General features: G+C 37.1%; 2 protein-coding genes and 1 non-coding gene across 6 annotated transcripts; 2 read left to right on the top strand and 1 right to left on the bottom strand.

Moving 5' to 3' along the window:
- Positions 1 to 220: 220 nt before the first annotated feature.
- On the bottom strand, positions 221 to 5772 carry LOC118270956 (RNA polymerase II-associated factor 1 homolog). The gene is made up of 10 exons (XM_050695826.1): positions 5522 to 5772; positions 5062 to 5437; positions 4228 to 4517; positions 3606 to 3804; positions 3026 to 3208; positions 2674 to 2750; positions 2111 to 2323; positions 1592 to 1775; positions 942 to 1151; positions 221 to 594 (listed from the first exon to the last, which is right to left on the bottom strand). The coding sequence occupies exons 1-10, from the start codon at positions 5587 to 5589 to the stop codon at positions 532 to 534; spliced, it is 1863 nt and encodes a 620-aa protein (XP_050551783.1). The 5' UTR covers positions 5590 to 5772; the 3' UTR covers positions 221 to 531.
- Positions 5773 to 5950: 178 nt separating this feature from the next.
- LOC118270957 (nucleosome assembly protein 1-like 1) lies at positions 5951 to 16795 on the top strand. Of its 4 annotated transcripts, none has more exons than XM_035586797.2 (9): positions 5951 to 6035; positions 6537 to 6651; positions 11149 to 11356; positions 11582 to 11739; positions 12072 to 12202; positions 12429 to 12589; positions 12871 to 13059; positions 13398 to 13520; positions 15561 to 16795. In XM_035586797.2, the coding sequence occupies exons 1-9, from the start codon at positions 5966 to 5968 to the stop codon at positions 15675 to 15677; spliced, it is 1272 nt and encodes a 423-aa protein (XP_035442690.1). In that variant the 5' UTR covers positions 5951 to 5965; the 3' UTR covers positions 15678 to 16795. The 4 variants fall into 4 exon arrangements, with proteins under 4 accessions (XP_035442690.1, XP_035442692.1, XP_035442693.1 ...); XM_035586799.2 differs by having other exon boundaries at positions 14328 to 16795; XM_035586800.2 differs by having other exon boundaries at positions 6022 to 6171.
- Positions 11926 to 12012, top strand: LOC118271523 (small nucleolar RNA Me18S-Um1356). The gene has a single exon (XR_004783310.2). It is a non-coding gene; the product is annotated as a small nucleolar RNA Me18S-Um1356 (small nucleolar RNA).
- Positions 16796 to 21916: the final 5121 nt, after the last annotated feature.

Genomic DNA, 21916 nt, shown 5'->3' with positions numbered 1-21916 from the left:
CACTCACTCTCACCTCGCCCATGGTGAAAAAAGTCATTGGATGATTTATCCTCATTAAAGAAAACTTGAACTACTGAACCGATTTCTATTATATTTGATACATAAACAGACAAGACTAGAGAATAACACGGGCTCAGTCAAGTCAGAAGAATCAACTTGCGCAAACTACAGAAGTAAATGCGCAAAAAACAACAGAAGGAGATAAATAAAAAGTTTCAAATAAATTCTTGCAATATTTATTGAATTTATTATTCTATACAAGGGTTCAGATTGCAGCAAATCATTCAATAGTATTGAACACAATTTTAGTAGTAGTAGATGGAGATTTACTCGAGCGTAGATTTTAGAGACAGTATATTAGAAAGTATGTGGTGGTGCGCTATAGAAGAGTCTTATGACAAACAGTGGACCACAGATGACGATATAGAAAGGGCTAAATCATCTGCTGATCAGTAAATCTACATTACTCGAATAAACCTCTAAATATCTTTGAGGATACTACTACAAGTTTTAATGTGAATAATTGTAATTTCAATCAGAGCCGCTGTGTCGTGATGATCCACTGGATGCCGAACCACTGCGGCTTCGGGAACCCTGAAGACATAAAAATATTATGAATATTATTTATTTAAATTATGAACAAGAAATTCTAACATAAAGACCACAATTAAATTAGGATAAATTAAAACTTCCGAGCTGTATGTCAATTGATACACAAACCATCCTAAGACGGAATTAAACAACTTTGGCTAAGGATCGAGACTCTGAATCAAATTACTTAGTATATGTTTGTTTAATAGAATCGGAAGGTCGGTCTTGTGTCACCAGACAATAAGCAACCAGCGAACCAAAAAAAACGTCGACATTTAAAAAAAAAAGTACGCTTTTTCTTTAAGATTTGAAAGCTGTGTATCCTTAATAAATTCTATCATTTAACTCACCTTCCTAGATCCACTTCCAGATCTACTTCTTGACCTGTCAGACCCACTTCCAGAGCCGGAGTTTCTTCTAGAACTTGCCCGAGAAGATGCCTTGGAGCCTGAAGCTTTAGACTTGGATGAGGCACGGGATGCCCTCGAGGATGCCCGCGAGGATCGCTTGCTTGCCCGAGATGAGGCACGTGAACTCGCCCTGGAACTTGCTCTTGAACCCTGGGAAAGTAAATGGTGGATTAGCATGAACACTCTAACAAATTAATAGCATCTGGCAAACCCGGCGAACTCCGTTTCGCCACCAATGACTTTCCATGTTTTCTTGATTTTTTCTTAATCTAAAATCTTAGGATCGATTTTGTCATTTTTTCATTCCATTCAATTATTGCGTTTTTGTCAAAAACCATTACATTTAAATTATTAAGGATTGGTTATCAATTTCGGTCGCTATTTAGATTATCTATAAATGTGATCATTGTTTTCTAAATTAGTCCAGCAGTTTTAGAAGATATAATAACATGATTTTTGCATAAAAAAATCTATTGTAAAAAAATAGCCGATAGTATGTTCATTCACATCAGTCATAAACTTTTAATATATACTATGTATTTATATATATAAAAAACTATTGTGATTTAAATTGAGACTTCAAAACTTACATTGCCGCTGGCTTTAGAACTGGCCCTGGAAGCCCTTCCACTTGCAGAACTGGCGCGAGATCCCTTTCCACTTTTAGAGCTGGCGCGGGAAGACGCTCGGGACGACGCGCGGGAACCAGACTTTGAACGAGATCGTGAACGAGAGCGGGAACGGGAGCGGGAACGAGATTGAGCTGAACCGGATCTGGAAATGAACGGATTAAAATATTAAACATTTTAACACTTTCACGGTTAACTCTCAAAAAATATTACATCATAGAAAGCTAGATAGATATCCCACCCACTCGCACGAAGCGCTTCGCTTCAAGCTTCCTTGTACGAACTGCTAGGGAGTGGAATTCTTTGCCGGAGTCTGTGTTTCTTGATGGGTATAACCTGGATGTCTTCAAAGCCCGAGTGAATAGATTGCTTATGGGCAGACGTGCTCCATCGTAGGCCGCATCATCACTTACCATCAGGCGAGATAGCGGCCAAACGTCGACCCATTAAAAGTAAAAAAAAAGCTTCTTAGATCCTTACCTCGCGGATCCCGAACGAGCAGACCCAGAACGAGAGCGACTTCTGGATTTTCTGGAACCAGATCCAGAACGAGACCGACTCCTGGACTTCGATTTAGACTTGGACCTCGACCGGGAGCGATCCCGTGATCCAGACCTCGATCTTGATTTTGAACCTTTTGAACGATCTGAACCTTGAGGCGACTTCGAACCAGATTTTGAACGAGATCGTGATCTGAAAATGAGAGAGAATAATTTATTAGTTTTAACTTATTAGGTTAAATATAACATATTTGCTTGTTTTTAATGAAAACGATTTTGGTTTAGCCAAGTAATGTATAGAATCCATGCTACACTAACATCGACCCCACAGTCAAACCATTGCAACGGTTTTGTGGGGCTTAGTTTATAATATTTCTAACTATGTGGAAGTGGAATAAATAATAAATAAAAACAATACATTTTAAGCTTTCATTCCACTTGTAGTCTATATCTTTAGCCAAGTAAGTAAAAAATGCAGAATATCTATCTCAATGCCAACATTTAGGTCAATTCAATAGGTTTTGTGTGAAACTGTCTACACACCTCTCTTTCTCTCCATTCTGCTCCTGCTTATCCTCCTCATCATCGTCTTCATCTTCCTCCTCTTCCTCGTCTTCCTCCTGTAGAAGAAAATACAAACAATTTAATATATTATATAAGACATACAGACTATATAAAGTCATCCGAAACTGCAGACAACGTAACACGTTACTGGGACTCCAGCTCAAAGCAGGACAAGAAATGGGGTGGATTTTAGTCACTAAAAGTCTGCCTCACCGAAAGCGGGAGAAGTCATTGGATGATTTTCCCCTCTCAAAAAAAAATTATTAAAAATATAGGCATTTTTAATAATATTTTTTTATAAAGTCGAAAATCAGTAATCTTCAAAACTTACCTGCGGCGGCTCCAGTTGTTTCTCTCGCAGCCTCAGCATGCGATGTTCCGCTGCGCTAAGCGGTCGATGTGTGACGACCAAGCGAGTCAGCGCCTGCGCAGCCACACCGGCGCGTGCGCGGCGCTTGGATAGGCGTACGCGGGTCTCCAACTCGTTATAGTAGACACAATGGTTGCGGATAACCTGTGAAAATGTGTTTATTTATTTGAAAAATGAATTAAAACGTATGTGGTATTTAACATGGTAACTGCCACGTAGGTCACCGGTGACCGACGTTAGTGGAGGATTTGCCTTCAACAGTTTTCTGATGGCAGTTAAAGGTATTTAATTAACTTGGTTAATTAACTTTGGAAATATTATAACAATGTTTAAGTTAAAAATTTAAGCAGATAGACTGCATGGTAACATATTGCAAGTTCAAATCATGGATGAAACAATCCACAATTGTTTTTCCGCCTTTGAGTGCGAGGTGTGTGTGAATTTCTGTTTATAAAAAACCACACGACACGGTAGACAATTCTAGAAAATCGAGATAGAAGGTATTACCTAAGGTACCTAAATAAGTAAAATATAGACTTACCAAGAAATAGTTTTCTTCGTAACCCTTAGAGGCTTTACTCTTGACGTTCCAGTTGTACTCTCTAGCCATTTTGTACTCATATGTGTCACCGTCCATGTAGAGCATGTTCTCAGCAATATCACGGCGACGTTTCTGTATTGTTTCCTCTGTGGGTAAGCAGTACGCCACGAATTGCTCTCCACTTTCATCCATCACACCTCTGGAAGAAAAATATTATATGAAGCATAATTAGAAAAAACACATATTGTTATTAAATGAATAACTGGCGGTTTCACTTGCACTGCTCGGCGGCTCTTATAGGCCGTAGCGTGGTGTTTTATAGTCTATAATCTTCCTCTATAAACTGACTATCCAATATAAAAAATTTTTTACCAATGGGACTAGTAGTTACATAGATTATTGTTTTCAAACAAACTCTCCAGCTTTATATTAAATTTTATGAGTAAAGTAAATAATAAAAATAAGTATAAGATATAAGACAAATTCAGATGAATAATTAAATAGGACATACATTAAAAACCCTGAAATACACATGACAAGTATCAAAAATCCTGCCATTTTCCAATCTAAAACTGAATTAAACAATTACAACCTAAGATTAGTTACTACAACAAAAACTTACCGAATCATAGCCTGAGACATGGCCTCGATCTGTCCAGCAATGTTCTTGTCAGCAGGAGCAGGGTCCGAGTCAAATATGACTTGAGCACAAGGATACTTCCACATATCAAAGTCAGGGAATACTTCCATAATTTCCACTGGAGTAACTCCTGGCTTGCTATAATGCTTCTCTATAGGCTTCTTGTTGTCCTCAAATGTCTTTTCAATGGCTTTGATCTGACTCTCTCGGTCCATGTAAAGAGTTTCTTCACTGAAGATCTTCTTGACATTGTAACCCACTTTCGCTTCAACCTGTTGGGATAGAAAGTACATAGTTGTTAGTTTTTGTCTTAATGGAATAGGAGGTAATCGACCAGACTGATCACCTGATGGTAAGCCATCAACAATCTTGCAACACCAGATATATAGAGAGAAACTAATATATAGTTTCTGATTTAGTTGTAGGACCAATAAGATTTTTGTTTGAATTTGTCTATACAAGATAATACCTGTTTTTTTTTCAATACCTAGGTACTTAGTGATAGCATGTTAAGCAATAAGAACAAATATAAGTAAAAGTTAGGTGGCTAAAAATACCATGCATGGTTGTAAAAACATTCATGTTATTTTTCATGGTATTTAATGGTTGTAACAATAACCACTCATGTTATTTTTTTATGCACAAGATAAGCTGTATAGCTTAAACTAACTAATAAGTAACTAACTAAAAAAATTGTCAAATCTTATGTTGGATAGTAATGGTTGGACTGTAGCCCCTAAGATGACCCACTGACCATGTTGGTGATCATCATTCTAATAAAAACAGGTTTTAAGTATAAGAAAATAGGTAACATACCTTCTCCATAGATTGAGGCTGGAACCTAGTCTGCTCAGTAGAAATATACTCAGAGCGACGCAACCATGATACGTTCTTAGCATGATGTCGCGACCTCTTCGAGTCCTGAGGAGTGAGGATGTCATCTTCCAATAGTTTCTCGTCAGCGGGATCCAGTACAGCATTGCCGTCTCCTTGATATATGTCTCGGTTTATCAGGTCTATGTGCACACCCAAGTCGTGCTCCGTAAGTACTTCATACCGATAATTCTTTTCCAAAGAGGTCGGATTATATTGTATGAATCGTGTTGATGAAAATGGATACGTGATAAACTTTAAGTCAAATGGTATATCGGGTAGTGTATTGCAGTATTTCACTCGTGTCACCAGCTCCGATCTGTAAAGAATTAATATTATTATTATAAATAACTTATTGTAAGTGTAAGTCCTCTTTTTAAGGTTGAAATGTAAATATACTAACCTCCTTTCGCCTGTCCGCTGTGGACGTTTGTCTCTTTCCGGCTCATTTGTTTGAACGGTAGGTGGCATTTTGCACTATTCACTATCCACTAATTTAAAACATGTCACGAAGATATTTGTTTAACAAATATTTAACTGCACTGCACGACTGCACTACACAAACTGCACTTAATCTGAAATTATTACCACAAGCCACAAACTAAAAACAACGCAACAGTTTTATTTTCCCGTGATGATGACTATGACAATTGACAGTTAACACTTTGACAGTTCTTATACTATTTGACAGTGACGTTAAATGAATGAATGAAATAAAAAAGTGAAAAAAAACTAGCAACATTAACAAAAAGTTTAAACTTTTCTAACGTAATATTAATTTGTTGAATTTTACAGGAATAAAAGTCAGAAAACTGAAAATTGAAATAATTAACAAGAGTAAAAATTGATGCCCCAATCATTTGCTTTTCGCATCTTTGAAAATTTATTTCGTCGTTCAAAAAAGAAATCCGGAAACGGTAAACTTGCCAGTTTCATTCTGAGTCATTCATTCTTTAATTCATTCGCCGGCTGCCGACATTTCAAGTCACTGTGGTCACTCATTCGCCGTATTCCGTCGCCATCTTTCTTTTCACAACTTTTGTCGGCAGTAAGGTACGTTGTAAAATTGAAATATTTCGTCAAATAAAACGTAATAGTGATCGTAATAATCTACAAAACGCTATACAATTTGCTTTGAAAATTTATCAGTATTGCGTAAGAGGTAATAGTTTTCTAAATTGTGCAAGAACAAAGTCGGCCATGTGGTCGGCCCGAATGGTTTTTCAACGAACTACGCATTATGTTTTACATTGAAAATCATGTTGTATGCTTGTTGGATACGTTATTTGAGTAGATATATGCTATTTGGCGGGACAGTGTAGCGTTGAGATATAGATTGTAAAAGTATTTGTCGGAAGCCGGTATGGTAACCAACGTGGCGCGAACGGCATTGTGTTAACATGGTGTTCTTGTTTTAGATATAAACATGGGTACAGTGGAACGCGCTGGTGATGACCACACTTCCGAGGTGGAGTCTGGAGAGGAGGAGGAAATTGTAGGGGGCGGCGAGCTGGCTCAGCACCTCATGAAAAGGTCTGTAAAAACGTGTATACTTAGGTTAGTCCTACACTCAGCCTCACTACTTGTCATTGTCAGCCACATGTGTTGACATAAGAACTCCTTTGATCCAACAAAGAAATTGCCACTATTTTACAGCTTACCAATTTGTTGGTTATTTACTATTAAAACAGTTATTTTATTTGTTAAAATTTGAATTCGTTGAGAAATTATTTTAGAAGATAACCATGCGTGAATGTTATTTTGACATTACAGGTTACAGTCCCATGCTTTAATTTATCTAACAGTAGGTAGACACATATTTTAAAAACTTAACCCTTTGTAACTGTTCAAAGAATACTCTCTGACCAAAAAATTTTATCTGTAGAAGAGTCAGTTAATACCTTGACAATGCAGACACTGAAGAACAAAGAACCTATTTGAAATTCACTATTCCCTAATTTAAATTTTATAAATGCTTCAAATTCAAGGAGTTAACCCACTGTAATATTGTGCAATTTATTTAATCCGCATGGCCCATGATTATAACTAACTTTTTGTATATATCCTGTTCTACTAATAATATTTCTTATTAATGTAACTGTAACATTACATTCAAAAGTGTCAAGAATTATGCAGTTAGACTTATCTAAAGTACTGTAAACTACTTGAACATCTCTGTAAAATATCTTAACAACTCCACTTGGCATTCCCTCAGAACCACACAATGATTGAACAAACATTCCTTGCCCTATAATAGTTAATTTCCTATTAAAATGATTACATCATATTACTAACATAAAGCTCCTAAATTCCGTTGAGATGATTCACTTCCTGGATAGCACATTATAAAACGTACCAACAGTCCGTTGGTTGATTCAACTCATTTTGAACATCAGTGATAATTTCAGTTTTAATTCAAATTGGGGAATAGTCATAGTGATTAAAAGAGTGTTATAAAATAGTTTGTACATAAATGTAGTTATAGAACACTCCAGTTTTATTGTCAACACTGGCAGAATTCCAAACTGGATACCTTGAAATCTCCAGGTCTGTTGTTACTATGGGCACAAAACTGCACTAACACTTAAAATGTATTGCAGGTTTTGTAAAATATCTCTGATTCGTATCTAAGTATTTTACCGAAACTGTAGATCCAATATCTTTAGATTGAGATCGGTTAATAATTTCGACAGTAAGACTAAAAAATGTTTTAGAAAACTGCGGTTTGTCGGCGGCGAATGTCTGTCCGACATCTTAATCATATATCTAAAGACTTGGATCTTCTGCATAAGAGCATCTACAAAAACGCGCGAGTCCACGAGATGAGATTACGGGTCAATGAACGAATGACTCATTTTACGCTCTACTTAATCAATAAACGCATCTAACTGACGGAATTTATTAGCACAGTGCTGCAGCGTTTAGCCAACCATGAAATATTAGTGTAAAAGCAATTTATGAACGTAAAAAAAACCCGCACATTACTACGTGTTGTAGGAAACCCGATGCTCCATAGTAAAACTACGGAGGTAATATTGAAAACCGTTTACATTCGAGATTCATCCATGTTTCACACGCTCGTGGTATATTTGAGTAAACATGAATGTTGTCAGAATACCTATCTTTGCGTTAAGAAACCAAAGAGGACTAACTCCCAAGATATTTTGTATGCGTAAACTTGTCTCTCTACGTTTAAAAAATATATAAGGCCTAGGTATTTAATGTGCATTTGGACTGAAAAACATACAAACGTATTTTAGCGTGGCAAAAATTTCAGAAAAGTAATAGGTAATTACTTTGCTAGCAAAAAAGTATAATCTAAATGCTCACCAATGATTCAGCACGTGAACTAAGTCTAGGTAACTTTTAAACAAAAAAAAAAAAGCTAATGCGGCCGCTCATTTAAAAAAATCGATTAGCCTTCCTTTTATAAAATAAGAATCGATAGTGTCTGTACGTACCGGCACTAATAAAAAGTCTATTGTTACACTCAATTCAAAGTCATATTGTTGGAATAATTTCTTGGCTTTAGTAATGTTATTAGCTTGCCAATTTCGCACCCCTTCAGTATTCATCAGTTTCCATTATCGGACTTAATTGTCAAGGGTAAATTACCACGTTAATGGTAGCCTATATTCAAAGATCTTTTGTACTTCATCGCCAAAGAGTCAAATGTGTTGACTATAAGCATATGAGTGCGAACTGCGTCTTTAAACACGACTCTTGTCAAAATTGGCGTCTAAAATTTGGCTAGTTAGATTGATAATAAACGTTGAAACATGAAATGTACAATTTAACACGTTTTGCTAGTATTTATGTTGCCATAAAATCGTAAACCAGACAAACAAAAATTGTATCACCTGTTCTACGTTAAACATTAGCGTCGCTTGTGTCTTAATTAAATAAATCTCAATATGAGAAAACTGAAAAAATTCTTCATCGTCCATAAATATCAAACTTACGAAGTCGCAAAATGTATACTTGAGCTTATTTTTTAGCTAACTTCGAAATTTCGAACCGTCTTAAACTCGAACCGTGCACGCAGGAAGCCAACTTGATGTTGTATGTATATGTAATGTACCTACTACGTCATGAATATGCAAAAAACTGGTTCTTCCCTGCTTCGGGTCCTTCACGTTGCAATAAAAAGCCTAAAAGAAAGATAAACCGTTTTTATTTCATCCTGTGTTTCGAACTATTTTGTCGTAACTAACACATAAATTTTTCGCTAATGTGATTTTCGCAGAAGCTAATTTACTTTTATCATGCGAAAATATTAGAAAATTTGCCGTTATTATCTAATAGACGTAAAATAAAGATAGATTCCAGTTAACTGTCACGCTTCAGTCATAGATTTAATTTACAATCTATAATTAATTTCTCTTTTTCCACGAAGTAGCCGCCTCAATAGTTTATTCTTCGAGATAATATCTATTGGTAACGCCAAATACGTCGGTTTTTATGTCTACAAAAAAGTGCAATCATGTCTTAATGTAGAAAAAACGTCGGCATATGTATTGTACATGGTTACCGTAGCGAAAGTCTGTGCGCATATCAAGCTTCAATAAAAAGTTTAACATTCTTCGCCGTGTATCGGTTTCCGATGTAATTCTGTTGAAGTATGTTGGATATATGGATCTACTATAATCTTTCTCTTTTAACATCGTTACTATGGTGAAGTTTAAGCTTATTAAATCTGTATTGATTTAGCTTTTCTACATTTTTTATGTTCTCATACATAGATTAAACTAGCGTTTAGCTTCTCATCTTAGCAACTACAAATAGTGAACGCTCTAAATCTATTTAATTTTATCCTGACTCCATTAAACACGATCACACGACGACCGAATGATCAAACTACTGGTTTAATTGGTCATTCTTGGTAACAATTAAAACAATATTTGCTATACAGATGTCTCAACGTTAATAGGATATGGAGTGAAGATGTTTGCTTTTCATCCATTGGCTTAGCAAACTCCAAGGAACATCTTTAATACTATTATGCAGATCTATTTAATGGTCTTATGGCCGAAATTCAATCCTAGGCCTATCTCATTCAAAAATCGGTAGATATGGATCAACTTTTAACAGAAACTTCAAAGCTAATGTATCTATAATAGTATTTCCGAACAGAAAGACCTTTTTTATTGTCTTCCTGCTTGATATTCCAGAGATATTTCTTAAGAACAATAAATTATACTCAAAGATGAGACACAAATTCAAAATCTTAGTTTGTCCGGTAGTTTTAGTTCCACTATTATCTGCGAATTTTATAGTGTATCCACCTGCTTGCTACACAGTAATACACCTATGTTTACAAGGCCTGTTTATTTTGTTGCACAACATGGCTATTTCCGAGTAATCGGGCCGATACTGTAAATCAACGCGTTACGTTGGGATGAGGGAGTCTGGTGTTTTTATGTTGTGAAAATGTAAATCAGGCTGTGACGTACGTAAGCAAATACGTGATGCTTTGTCGGTACTACGACGAGACGATATTTTGAGACTTTTCCGACGAATTAATTAATGAACGACATGTAATTTAATATGTATGTCTATCTTTTTGTATCTGTCTGAATGTATATTATCATTCCGTCCTTCTGTAACGAAGCCTTGTAATTTATACGGTCTTTCATGTCTATGTACTATAATTCGATTCTCCGAAACAACTAACTCAAGGATTTTCAATGTTTATTGGAATGTACTGCTTATGTGTTGTAACTATAATATCAAGTTTATTATGCCGTAGCTTCTCGGAATAACTGGCAACCTCGGAATAATGCTATAAATTTGTCATTGCTGCTTAATTTAGTTCGCAAATAGTTGTAGTAGAGACGACGTTGCATATTATAACAAGATCAGTTATTAAGACACGGACAGTAGCAAATTATCTGTGACCGAACTACAAGCCCGGTCGCCTGGCAAGTGTATATAGTAAACTTCACTATCTTACGTGAGAACCCTTTATTCAGCAGTGGCCATTGTCTAACTGATGATGAAAAACTGACTTTATTATTTCTTTGTTAACAGCGGCATTACCCGCAACGAGATGCTAGCGGCTATCACCAACCGCATCCACGTCGAGGCTATGGCGTCTCTGCCACCGAACGTGCGCAGGCGCATCCGTGCCCTGCGCACTCTGCAGAAAGAGTTCGTCGACATCGAGGCTAAGTTCTACAGCGAAGTTCATGCGCTTGAGTGCAAATACGAGAAATTGTACAAGCCTCTGTTTGAAAAGGTATGTAATAGTACGAAAATATTTCATTTTATTATAGTACAGATGACATTGTATTCATTTCTTTAGCGCCACTTGAAACCACTTGGTCATCAATCTACAATCGTATTGAATGTTTATTGACATTTTGTCGATACACTAGAAACAAATACGTTTCGTGCGTGAAAGTGCGAGGTGCAAGCTTAGGAAAATTATTACACTATTTGACAATGTTCCTTTTTTCTTTAGCGTGCTTCGGTTGTGAATGGTGGCTACGAGCCCACTGACGAGGAGTGCCTGAACCCTTGGCGCGATGAGAATGAAGAGGAGGAACTCGCGCGCGCAGTGCAGAGCGCTGCCATTACCGACGGTTCTGAAGAGAAGAAACCTGAAGAGAAACCTGCCGAGTTAGTATTATCATATCTGTGTGTCAAAACTCAACCTTCCATGCAGGTTTTTGTATGATTTCCACCAATGGATAGTGTGATACCTAAGCATCGATTAGTATTTCTTATAGTTTTAACCCCATGGGTGGAAAGCTATAATACAAAAACTCGCTTTTGTCGCATGGGAATAATGACTCAAATAGAAATAACACTTATATGATGACATTCAACACCATTTACTGAACAATCATGATAAGATTTGTTTAACATGCATCACCAACTGAGGCTATATTCTTATAATAATTCCTACATACAGTCTTTATGAAGTTTGTAACCTAGGGTACATATTTCAGGCCACCAATGGACCCTAATGTTAAGGGCATCCCAGACTTCTGGTACACCATATTCAAGAATGTGTCAATGCTGTGTGAGATGATGCAGGAACATGACGAGCCCATTCTGAAGTGTTTGCAGGACATTAAAGGTAAATATTTAACATTTAAATGCAGATTTGTAGACTATCTTGTAAGATATAAGATTGTTAAACTCTTTAAAAGGAACGAAATAAAATTTTATGATGACATTCAACACCAATCACAGAATAAATCATGATTGATTTGTTTAACATGCATCACCAACTGAGGCATCCTTCGAAAAGTCTCAAATCATCAACTATTTCCACTTGTCCTTACATGATATTACTTTTCCAGTGCAAATGCACGAGGACCCCATCGGCTTCACGCTGGAATTCCACTTCGCGCCCAATGATTACTTCACAAACACCATCTTGACGAAGGAGTATTCAATGAAGTGCAAGCCAGATGATGAGAACCCTCTGGAGTTCGAAGGACCCGAGATCTACTCATGCAAGGTATGTTTTATCTATTACAATTGTTTATATGTTTCAAATTCCCCTTTTCCCTAAATCAAACTTGATAGTTATGATTTTTTATTTGCTTTTTGTGTTTTCCCTAAATAAGGAATGGTTTATTATCATTCTGTTTTTTTTTTTTACTTTTTGTCCCAATGCAGTCTAAGTTTTTATTGTTTTTAATTTAAAATGTCTCCCATTCGACCGTAATCCCGAATATTTCAGCATACTAAGAAAATACTACATAGTACAAAAAATAATTATTCCTATTTTATCACCAGGGTTGTGAGATCAACTGGAAGAAGGGCAAGAATGTAACGGTGAAGACGATAAAGAAGAAGCAGAAGCACAAGTCCCGTGGCTCAGTGCGCACCGTCACCAAGTCGGTGCAGGCTGATTCCTTCTTCAACTTCTTCTCGCCACCCACCATGCCCGATGACCCTAACTCCACCCTCGCCTCTGATATCCAGGTAAATACTTGAACTTTTTGTGTATTTAAAACCTCCTCTAGTACTACCATCTGGTTGTCTCGTACAGGTAGCAGTATGCTGTTTTACGTGTCCCACGGGGTTTCTCGTTAAAATGCTCTACAACATCCAAAACAAAATTTTTTTTTAGTTTGAACTACTTATTCTCAGGATTAGCGCATTTAACTAAACAAACATACTATAGTTTTGAGCTAGTTGGATCTGTAGATTTTCATGAATGCTAACTTTTAATATTATTTCTACTACTACAAATTCATATCAACTTGAAAAATGTTCTTTCAATGCATTCCTACTTCACCATTTCCTCGCAAACTTTCCAGGCGCTGCTCACAGCGGACTTTGAGATCGGCCACTACATCCGCGAGCGTGTCGTGTCCCGCGCCGTCCTGCTCTACACCGGCGAGGGCCTCGATGACGACGATGATGATGATTACGAGGAGGAGGTCAGTACATCTACTTGTATTATACGTCAGTCTGTCAGTCTGCCGCGGAAGCACGACGCTAGAACATGGGCACACCAACATACAGTAGGAATTACGTGACATTTGCATGAATATAACTGAGAGATGACTAACAAAATTATATAATATAGGTAAACACTAACATAATTGTTGGTTCAAGTGTTTCTAGCATTGTGCTTCCAAGGCAGAACTTTTTATATTCGATGTACCGCGAAATATGCTTAATAGTAGTCATAATTACGTATATCGTAATATTTATTTTTTGTCTATTAAGATGACAAACTGTTCAATCAGAAATCTGCATTCACTAATTATTGTCAATGCTCAACTAACTCAACGTTCTTTAAGTCTGTCTACTAATTTAGAAAGGGTCTATTTAGCACTTAGTAGTATTTCTGATTGAACATTCATCGCAAAGAAATGATCGCGATGATGAGCACACTCGTTTGTATTGAACGCGCTTATCTGCATAACTTCAAGAACAGTGAATTCTACAGCCATCTAGCATTTCCACAAGGTGTTTGAACCTACTTGCATGGTAGAAACTTTTGATTATGCTTGCTTAGCTAGTTTAGCAGCGGTTGTGCTAAACATTGAGTTTGCCTCCCCCCACTCCCCGCCATCAGACGAAGGTACAGTATGTATTGTAACCCCGCTCCCCTCGTGTAGTGTACGCCGTACGGTATTGCGTCTGCATAAATCTTCCACGGGTAACAGAGTATACAGTATCTACGTCTGGTGGCTGTTGGCTGGTGGCAGCACAAACAAAAGCGGTATATTTGGTTTCAGGAGGATTCGTACTTTGACGAAGACTCCGGGACGGAGGAAGTGTCCGACGCGGAGGATTGATGCAAGACGTTGTCCGACCGCCCCTAGCGTTATATATAACGTCAGTCGGCAGCTCGCTACGTGCCCACGCCCAACTCCCCGGCGTTGGCGTGGGCATCTAGCGGCTCGTGCTCACGAGCTCTGCGTGCTTTAGTCTTTATCGCGACCATATCAGCCCATATCTCTTTTAAATTGTACCAAAAATCGATTCGCCAAGCGAAACGTGATAATGAATACTCCTGCAACGCGTCGGGTTATTGTCCTATAAATCGGTAGTATTTGTACGCTAGAATATTTAGTAATGATAAACTTCTCGCAGACCCACATGTCCGTTCTATGCATGGTTTATCCCTGTCCAGATAAATATGTTTTAGAGTAGATTTTTGTACAAGGCTGGCAAGGGGCTCCCGTAGTCTTGATGCGAGAAGTGTGAGGTGCCTTCATTATCGATGTATAATGCATGTTAACTTGTTAGATGTCTGTTACGACAACTATTTTGCATTTCTAGTTTAGTTATACATTACTCGTTTTTATTTATTATACAGTAATTATAGTGTGTATTTTTGTTTACGAATTTTACATATTCGTTTGAGTACTTTGAAATTTCATGTGATATTACTATTCTCTAAGGCTATATTTTAATGTTTCCTATTGATTGAAATTGAAGTACCGTCATTCCATTGAGACGCTAGTAGATCCTTCGCTCCGTGCGTGTAGCGGCAGTCAGCCCAGGAATTGAATTCGCTGAATCTCTTTTTAGTGCCAAAATGCATTTTTACATCATCACTTGAACATCGCCAACTGTGATCTATATCCGATATGATAATAATATATTATATGTATTTTAATAATGATTTGACAATAGTTAGGTCGGATAATAGATGTATATTTTTTATTTATGTAACCTTCTATTGAAGTTAGCATAATATAATGTCAATGTATAGCAGCTCGTCAGGTAGTTTTTATATATCGGTAATGGCTTATGTTTTTGGCATGATGTCGTAATGATGACATTAAAATTGTATGCTTTTTACCCGAGTGTTTTATTTATTTTATCCTTATATTTGCATGCGAATTGTGCAAGTTTGTCGAGTGCAGATGGTTGCAGAATTCACGTTGACTGTAATGTAAGGTAACGAGCCGCGCCGAGGTCGGTGTTTAGTAATATGTGTTGACGTGTATTGGCGTTGTCAGGAGGAGGAGGAATGCTCCACGGAAGAGAGTGAAGACGAGGAGCCGGTGCCGCGGAGACGAGGCAAGAAGCCCATCAAGGGCGCGCAGGACAACCCGGCCGAGTGCAAGCAACAATAGTGCGCGGGCAGTCGGCTGCACTACTGCGCCACTCTTATCTAACTGTCGAGGTCTGTGCATACGGAACGTATGTTTGGTGCTGAATATCTACTTGTCATTCACTACATTCGACTCATTACTTACTTAGTTCTCAAACAAGGCAAATGAATTCGTTGTCAAACTATTAATTCGTATTCGGTTCTATGTAGTGGACGGTAATGTTCTTTAATCAGTTCTGATACTTCATAATCAACGTCGTATACATACGCGCAACGTTTAGACACCAGATTCTAAATCGTCGGTAAATAAATAAAATTTATATACTTATCCCGTATTTGTAATGTTGTACTGCTTTGTCTATGAAGATATACTGCCTTGAACGTAAGGAAATGTTGTCACCACCGACCTCGCCATACACAAATGCACTAAATTTAATGCAGTGACTGATATGTATAGGATGCTTTTTAATTAGAACGTGAAAGAGTTTTACTAAGTAACCTCGCAGGCCGTCTTTCCTCCACATTCCTATTTCGTGTCAAAACACATCAAAATATAAGGAATGCTACACAAGGCAGCTTTCGAAACGGTGACGACAGCATCGTTGTCTGCTTTCAATAACTGAAATATGTATCTCGCAGATTGGGAACGTGCAAGAACCAACCTTAAATGGTGTATTTATAGCGCTCAATTAATGTTACGCTGTTGTCGCCCCCGCTTTGAAGGTTAAGCCATTTTAACTATCCGCCTTGTTCATTATTTTTGATAAAATCTAAATCGGGTTGGTGCTTACGGCACGATAGCTAGGCTATAATACGACTTGTGATGTAGTTAACACAGTCTGTTAACGTTAACATGTTTGATGTAACGGTCTATAAGACAGTAATTAATATTAAATAATGTTATTTTGTATAATGCGCCATTATCAAACTCCAATGCAAATTGTTATGTTATGACCAGTAGAGGTTATGTTGTAGGCGTAATTGTTATGTTGTTACTTATAACTTCATTATGATTGTAAGGCTATTTGAGGAGCAGTGATTCTTTTTATAATGATGTAACGTATTGCTCGCATCGCGTACACCAGCTATAGGGTATTTGTACACGTAACATTTTTAAATAAATTTCGTAATTAAAATGTTTTTGGAGTTTTTTTCTTTATCCTTGATCCTCATACACATCAAATCCAGTGTAAAGCCAGAAGTACAGGGTTTAGCTTCACTCCATAAAAGCACGCAGTCACATTGGAATCATCAGAAGGGTAAAGTATTATACAGTAAACAACTACGAACTAAGTCACACAAACCTTGATAAAAATATAGTGCAATGAGTAAATTATGCAATATTTGCTGCCTAAATAAAAAAGCAAACATGGTATTCCAAGTGTGGTTTGCAATTTATTAGGATGGCAACACTAAAGCTATGCAAAAAGACAAGGCTTATTAATTTCATAAATATTTAAAACGAAATGACTTGGTTGTGGTAGTTACGAACACTGGGTGGGGTAAATTAACATCATCTTCCAATGGTACGCAGAGCTGTAGTTGGGTACCACCCTTGAAAAGCATTCGCTAATTACAGAACATGGTAAGTATGACAGCCTGAAATGGGCCTATGTACGTATGCTAGTACCTATTTTTTGAAGATAGGTTTTTCTTTATGGACTTCCCTCGAAAGAGGGGACACAGACAGGCCTCGACCCACCGCTGAATTTGCGGCAGGTCTCCCTACGTTAGCGGCCCTTGAAGACTACCCCTTCCTCGTACGAATATTAAATCCTCGAATAAAAACACTACTTACAGCGGACGTCTGGCTTCTCTCAAATCGGATTTAAGACAGACTCGTCCTAGCTTGTTTGAAAATCTTGAAATATCTCAAAAACTTACGAAATATTAGTGACGTAGATATTTTCTGATTGAGGGATAGGGTGGAAATGACCTGGGAGAAATGTGCCCCATGTGTAAAATAATTTAAAATCGAAAGAGCTCAACGAGGTAGGTACGAATAATATTTGAGAGCTTAGGGTTGACCTGGAGGCTGAAATTATTTTATAATAGGTAATCGTGAAAATGAGAGGCCAAAAATACCTAGCTGTTTTAGGGAAATTATACGAGTTAGGTACATGCGACTTGTGGCTGTCCTGGCGTCTGACTGCGGCGCGGCGGTGCTCATGATGCAGGTACCTATTCGTACTAGGGGTCAACTCACACCGAAAGAGCGGCGAAGGGCAACGAAGCGCGGACTCACGCGACGGGCAGCGACGCGCGGACTCCTGCGACTTCTCTAACAGTCGCGGGAATCCGCGCACCTATCTATTCTATCACTTCTGTATTCGTGACACTGCAAGGAATGAATTCGAATGATCACGCGGAATAGACGCGCGCGAGGGGCAGGATATTGCCAGCGGCCGCTCGCGACTGCTTCGAGCATTCTCGGGACTTCCCGCGACTTCTCACGCAGTCGCACGGTTCCATTTGTGGAATTCGTAGGAATTCCCGCGGCGCCGCGGCCATCCGCGTTACTCGTTCGAGTTTCTTATGCGATAATAAGTGTTATAGTGATGAAAATTAAGTTAAAATTCATAGTACACTGAAACAGCGCTTCGCGTCGCTGCCCTTCGCCGATCTTTCGGTGTGAGTTAACCCATAGTATTTGTCCATATCCTTCTAGGATATTTTTACCAATACGTACGTTTAAACAAATGAGGGAATACATGTTGGCTATGGATGAGTTAGTGCGGTCACAGTCACAGGAAAACCCATGTGAAAAATGTGATTCTAGTAATGTGCTGCCTGCTTGTACTGTGCCAACGTGTGATACCACCTTGCCTCATGGTGCCAGTTTAGTGTTTCCTACCCAATGTAACAGTAATAATAGTTGTAATAACAGTGTTGTAATCTTCAGTGATGAGATTGGAAAGAACTTAGGTTCTTTATTGACAAATAGTTACCCAGGACAAACAATAATAAATCACTGTATGCCCGGCTGTACTTTTACTAAAATTTCTGAGAAAATTATTAATTACAATTTTGACAAAGATTCTACCCTCATTATTATTTGTGGTAATAGAGGTAGTTTAAATAAAAGTAGTTTATCCAAATTTCATAGTTCAATTACAGAACTTAAATTAAAGCAGATCATTTTGTTTACATTGCCTTACAGTAATAGCTTGCCACAGGAAGAAAACAACCTTAGATATAAACTTAATATTGCAATGTATCAGTTATGCAATAATTCAAATATTAATATTAATATTATTGATACCAACAATTACGTTGGTAAAAATGTATATATGACGAAAGATAGATACTATCTTTCTCGTTATTATTTAAGACGAATAGCAGTGTCGCTATCATATTTTATTAAAATAACAGCCAAGAACTTGGCTAAACAGGTTGCTCCTATTGAGCAACCTTCTAGTATTGACTTTAATAATGTAACATTAAATGTTGATATCTGTAATAATTTAAATTAAAACGCAAGACAATGGAGACATCCTCTTGCATATTTAACAGTAATATCAATCTGGTACACCAAAATATTCAAGGATTTATGAGTAAAGAATTAGAAATAGAATTATTTTTAAACTGTAATAATGTTGACATTTTGTGTATTACTGAGCATTGGCTGAAATCACATCAGCTAATGTTCAATTTTGGTAATCATCAGATTGGTAGCTCGTTCAGCAGGGAGAACGCTATACATGGTGGTTCACTAATTTTACTAAATAACAAACTTAAATTTAAAGAACGCAAGGATATAGTTAGTTACTCTGTTGAACGTACTGTTGAAATAGCCTGTGTGGAATTAGAGCGGTTTATTGTTTTAAGTGTGTATAGACCACCTACTGGTTTGTATGACTGTTTTGAAACAGTATTAGATGAAGTGTTAAATAAACTCAGTAGTTCAAATAAATTCATTATTACTTGTGGCGATTTTAATGTAAATTTGTTAGAAAATTCTAGTTTAAGTACAAAAATTGTAAGTTTATTTGCCTCATTTAACCTCACGAACCTGTTTCTGGAGCCCACTAGGATAACTCCTACTAGTGCCACTTGCCTAGATAATATTTATACTGACATTGTACCAACTAATAAACAAATTATATCATTGCTTGATTCAGATCATTGTGGACAATTAATTTCAATAACAAATAAAGTAAATAAAGTGTCGAAACCACATATTATTGTTAACCCAAAGACTGAAAGACGCATTGAAACTTTCAAATCTAAACTCACTGACAAAATACCTTTATTATTAAGGAATAAAAATTCTAATAACTTGTGTGATGAATTTTTTAACATTTACCATACCGAGTTTAAGTCCACCTTCACACCTAAAACCATACCAGCTCATGGCAATGCGTCTTTCAATCAATGGGCAACTACTGGTATCTATAAGAGTAGGAAACACCTATATGAGCTTTATAACGAGAGGACATATATTAATACAACTGAATTTAGTGAATATGTAAAGAAATATTCTAAATTATTTAAAAAAGTTTGCTCAATTGCAAAATCGTTATACTTGAGCTCTAAAATAAAAAACAGTGACAATGTAATTAAAGCGACCTGGAGTATTATTAACAGTGAAACAGGGAGGTCTAAAGAGAAGAGTAGTGAATTTAGTCTTATAATTGATAATAATGTAATTAAATCGGATGCAGAAGTCGCAGCTGCATTTGAAAACTTCTTTTCGGACGTTCCTGTGTCCACTACTAAGTCTTTGAACTCATCTCCCACAGTTGCAGAATCTTTACTAAAAGAAAATGTTGCAGCTTGCAATTTAGGCTTCTCTTTCGAACACATAGATTATACAGATATAGTCAAAACGTTCCATACCTTGAACAAGAAAAAGACTGCAGATCTGTGGGGTAATTCTGTGTACATTACCGGCTCTGTAATAGATATTGTAGCACCCGTATTAGCTCTAATCTTTAATAACTGTGTCGATCGTGGTGTGTTTCCTGATCTCATGAAGAATAGTAAAATAACTCCGTTATTTAAATCGGGTAGTACTTCTGACCCCACTAACTTTAGACCTATGTCAGTACTACCTACATTCAGTAAAATTTTTGAAAAAATTATTCTACATCAGTTGCAAAGATTCTTTAATAGAAATAAATTATTACATGGAAATCAGTTTGGTTTTACAAGGGGTCGTTCAACAACTGATGCCGGTGTTGAACTTCTTAATCACATTTATGATGCATGGGAGAACTCGGCCGACGCATTGGGTATTTTTTGTGACTTATCCAAGGCGTTCGATTGTGTCCCTCATGAAACACTGATCAGGAAGCTATCCCATTATGGAATACGGGGCAGCTCTCTGGATCTTCTTAACTCATACTTGAGTAATAGGATTCAGAGAGTCGACATTAACGGAAAAGTTTCCTCCGGGTCTATTGTTAGGATGGGTGTTCCGCAGGGGTCAATTCTCGGCCCGTTTCTCTTTCTTATTTATATTAATGATTTACCTTACCTTGTGAAGGATAACCATGGGATAGTACTGTTTGCTGATGATACATCTTTATTGTTTAAACTCAAACGTGGACAATTAGTCAGTGATCATGTAAATAGTGCTCTCTCAAAAATAGTTAGCTGGTTTGGTGCCAATAATTTGTTACTTAATGAATCAAAAACTAAATGCATTAGATTCACAACACCAAATGTTAGACATGTGAAAACCAGCGTGCTAATCAAGGGCGGGGAGTTGGACCCTGTAGATTCAGCTGTCTTTTTAGGTATAACCCTGGACGCTAAGCTACAGTGGGCTCCACACGTAGATAAGTTATCGAAAAGGCTCAGCTCTGCAGCATATGCCGTTAAAAAAATTAGAAATTTGACCGATGTAAATACAGCGCGATTAGTATACTTTAGTTATTTTCATAGTATCATGTCATATGGTATTCTCCTGTGGGGAAATGCTGCTGACATTCAGTCTGTCTTTGTGCTGCAGAAAAGAGCCATTCGATCAATTTATAATCTTAGTCCGAGGCACTCTCTTAGGGAACTATTTAAAGAAATTAATATATTGACTGTTCCCTCTCAATACATTTATGAAAATGTAGTGTATGCTCACAAAAACATTAATTTATTCAAAAAGTATTGTGATATACATAATATAAACACTAGAAGTAAAAACAAATATATAGTTCCCACTACTAGACTTAAGAAAATAAGTGGTTCGTTCAGATGTCAATGTATACGCTTTTACAATAAAATTCCCAGCGATATTCAAAGTTTGAGCCTGAATAAATTTAA

Source organism: Spodoptera frugiperda, chromosome 9, assembly GCF_023101765.2.
Source record: "Spodoptera frugiperda isolate SF20-4 chromosome 9, AGI-APGP_CSIRO_Sfru_2.0, whole genome shotgun sequence".
Taxonomy (NCBI): Eukaryota; Metazoa; Arthropoda; class Insecta; order Lepidoptera; family Noctuidae; genus Spodoptera; species Spodoptera frugiperda.
This window is presented reverse-complemented; position numbering and strand designations above follow the sequence as displayed.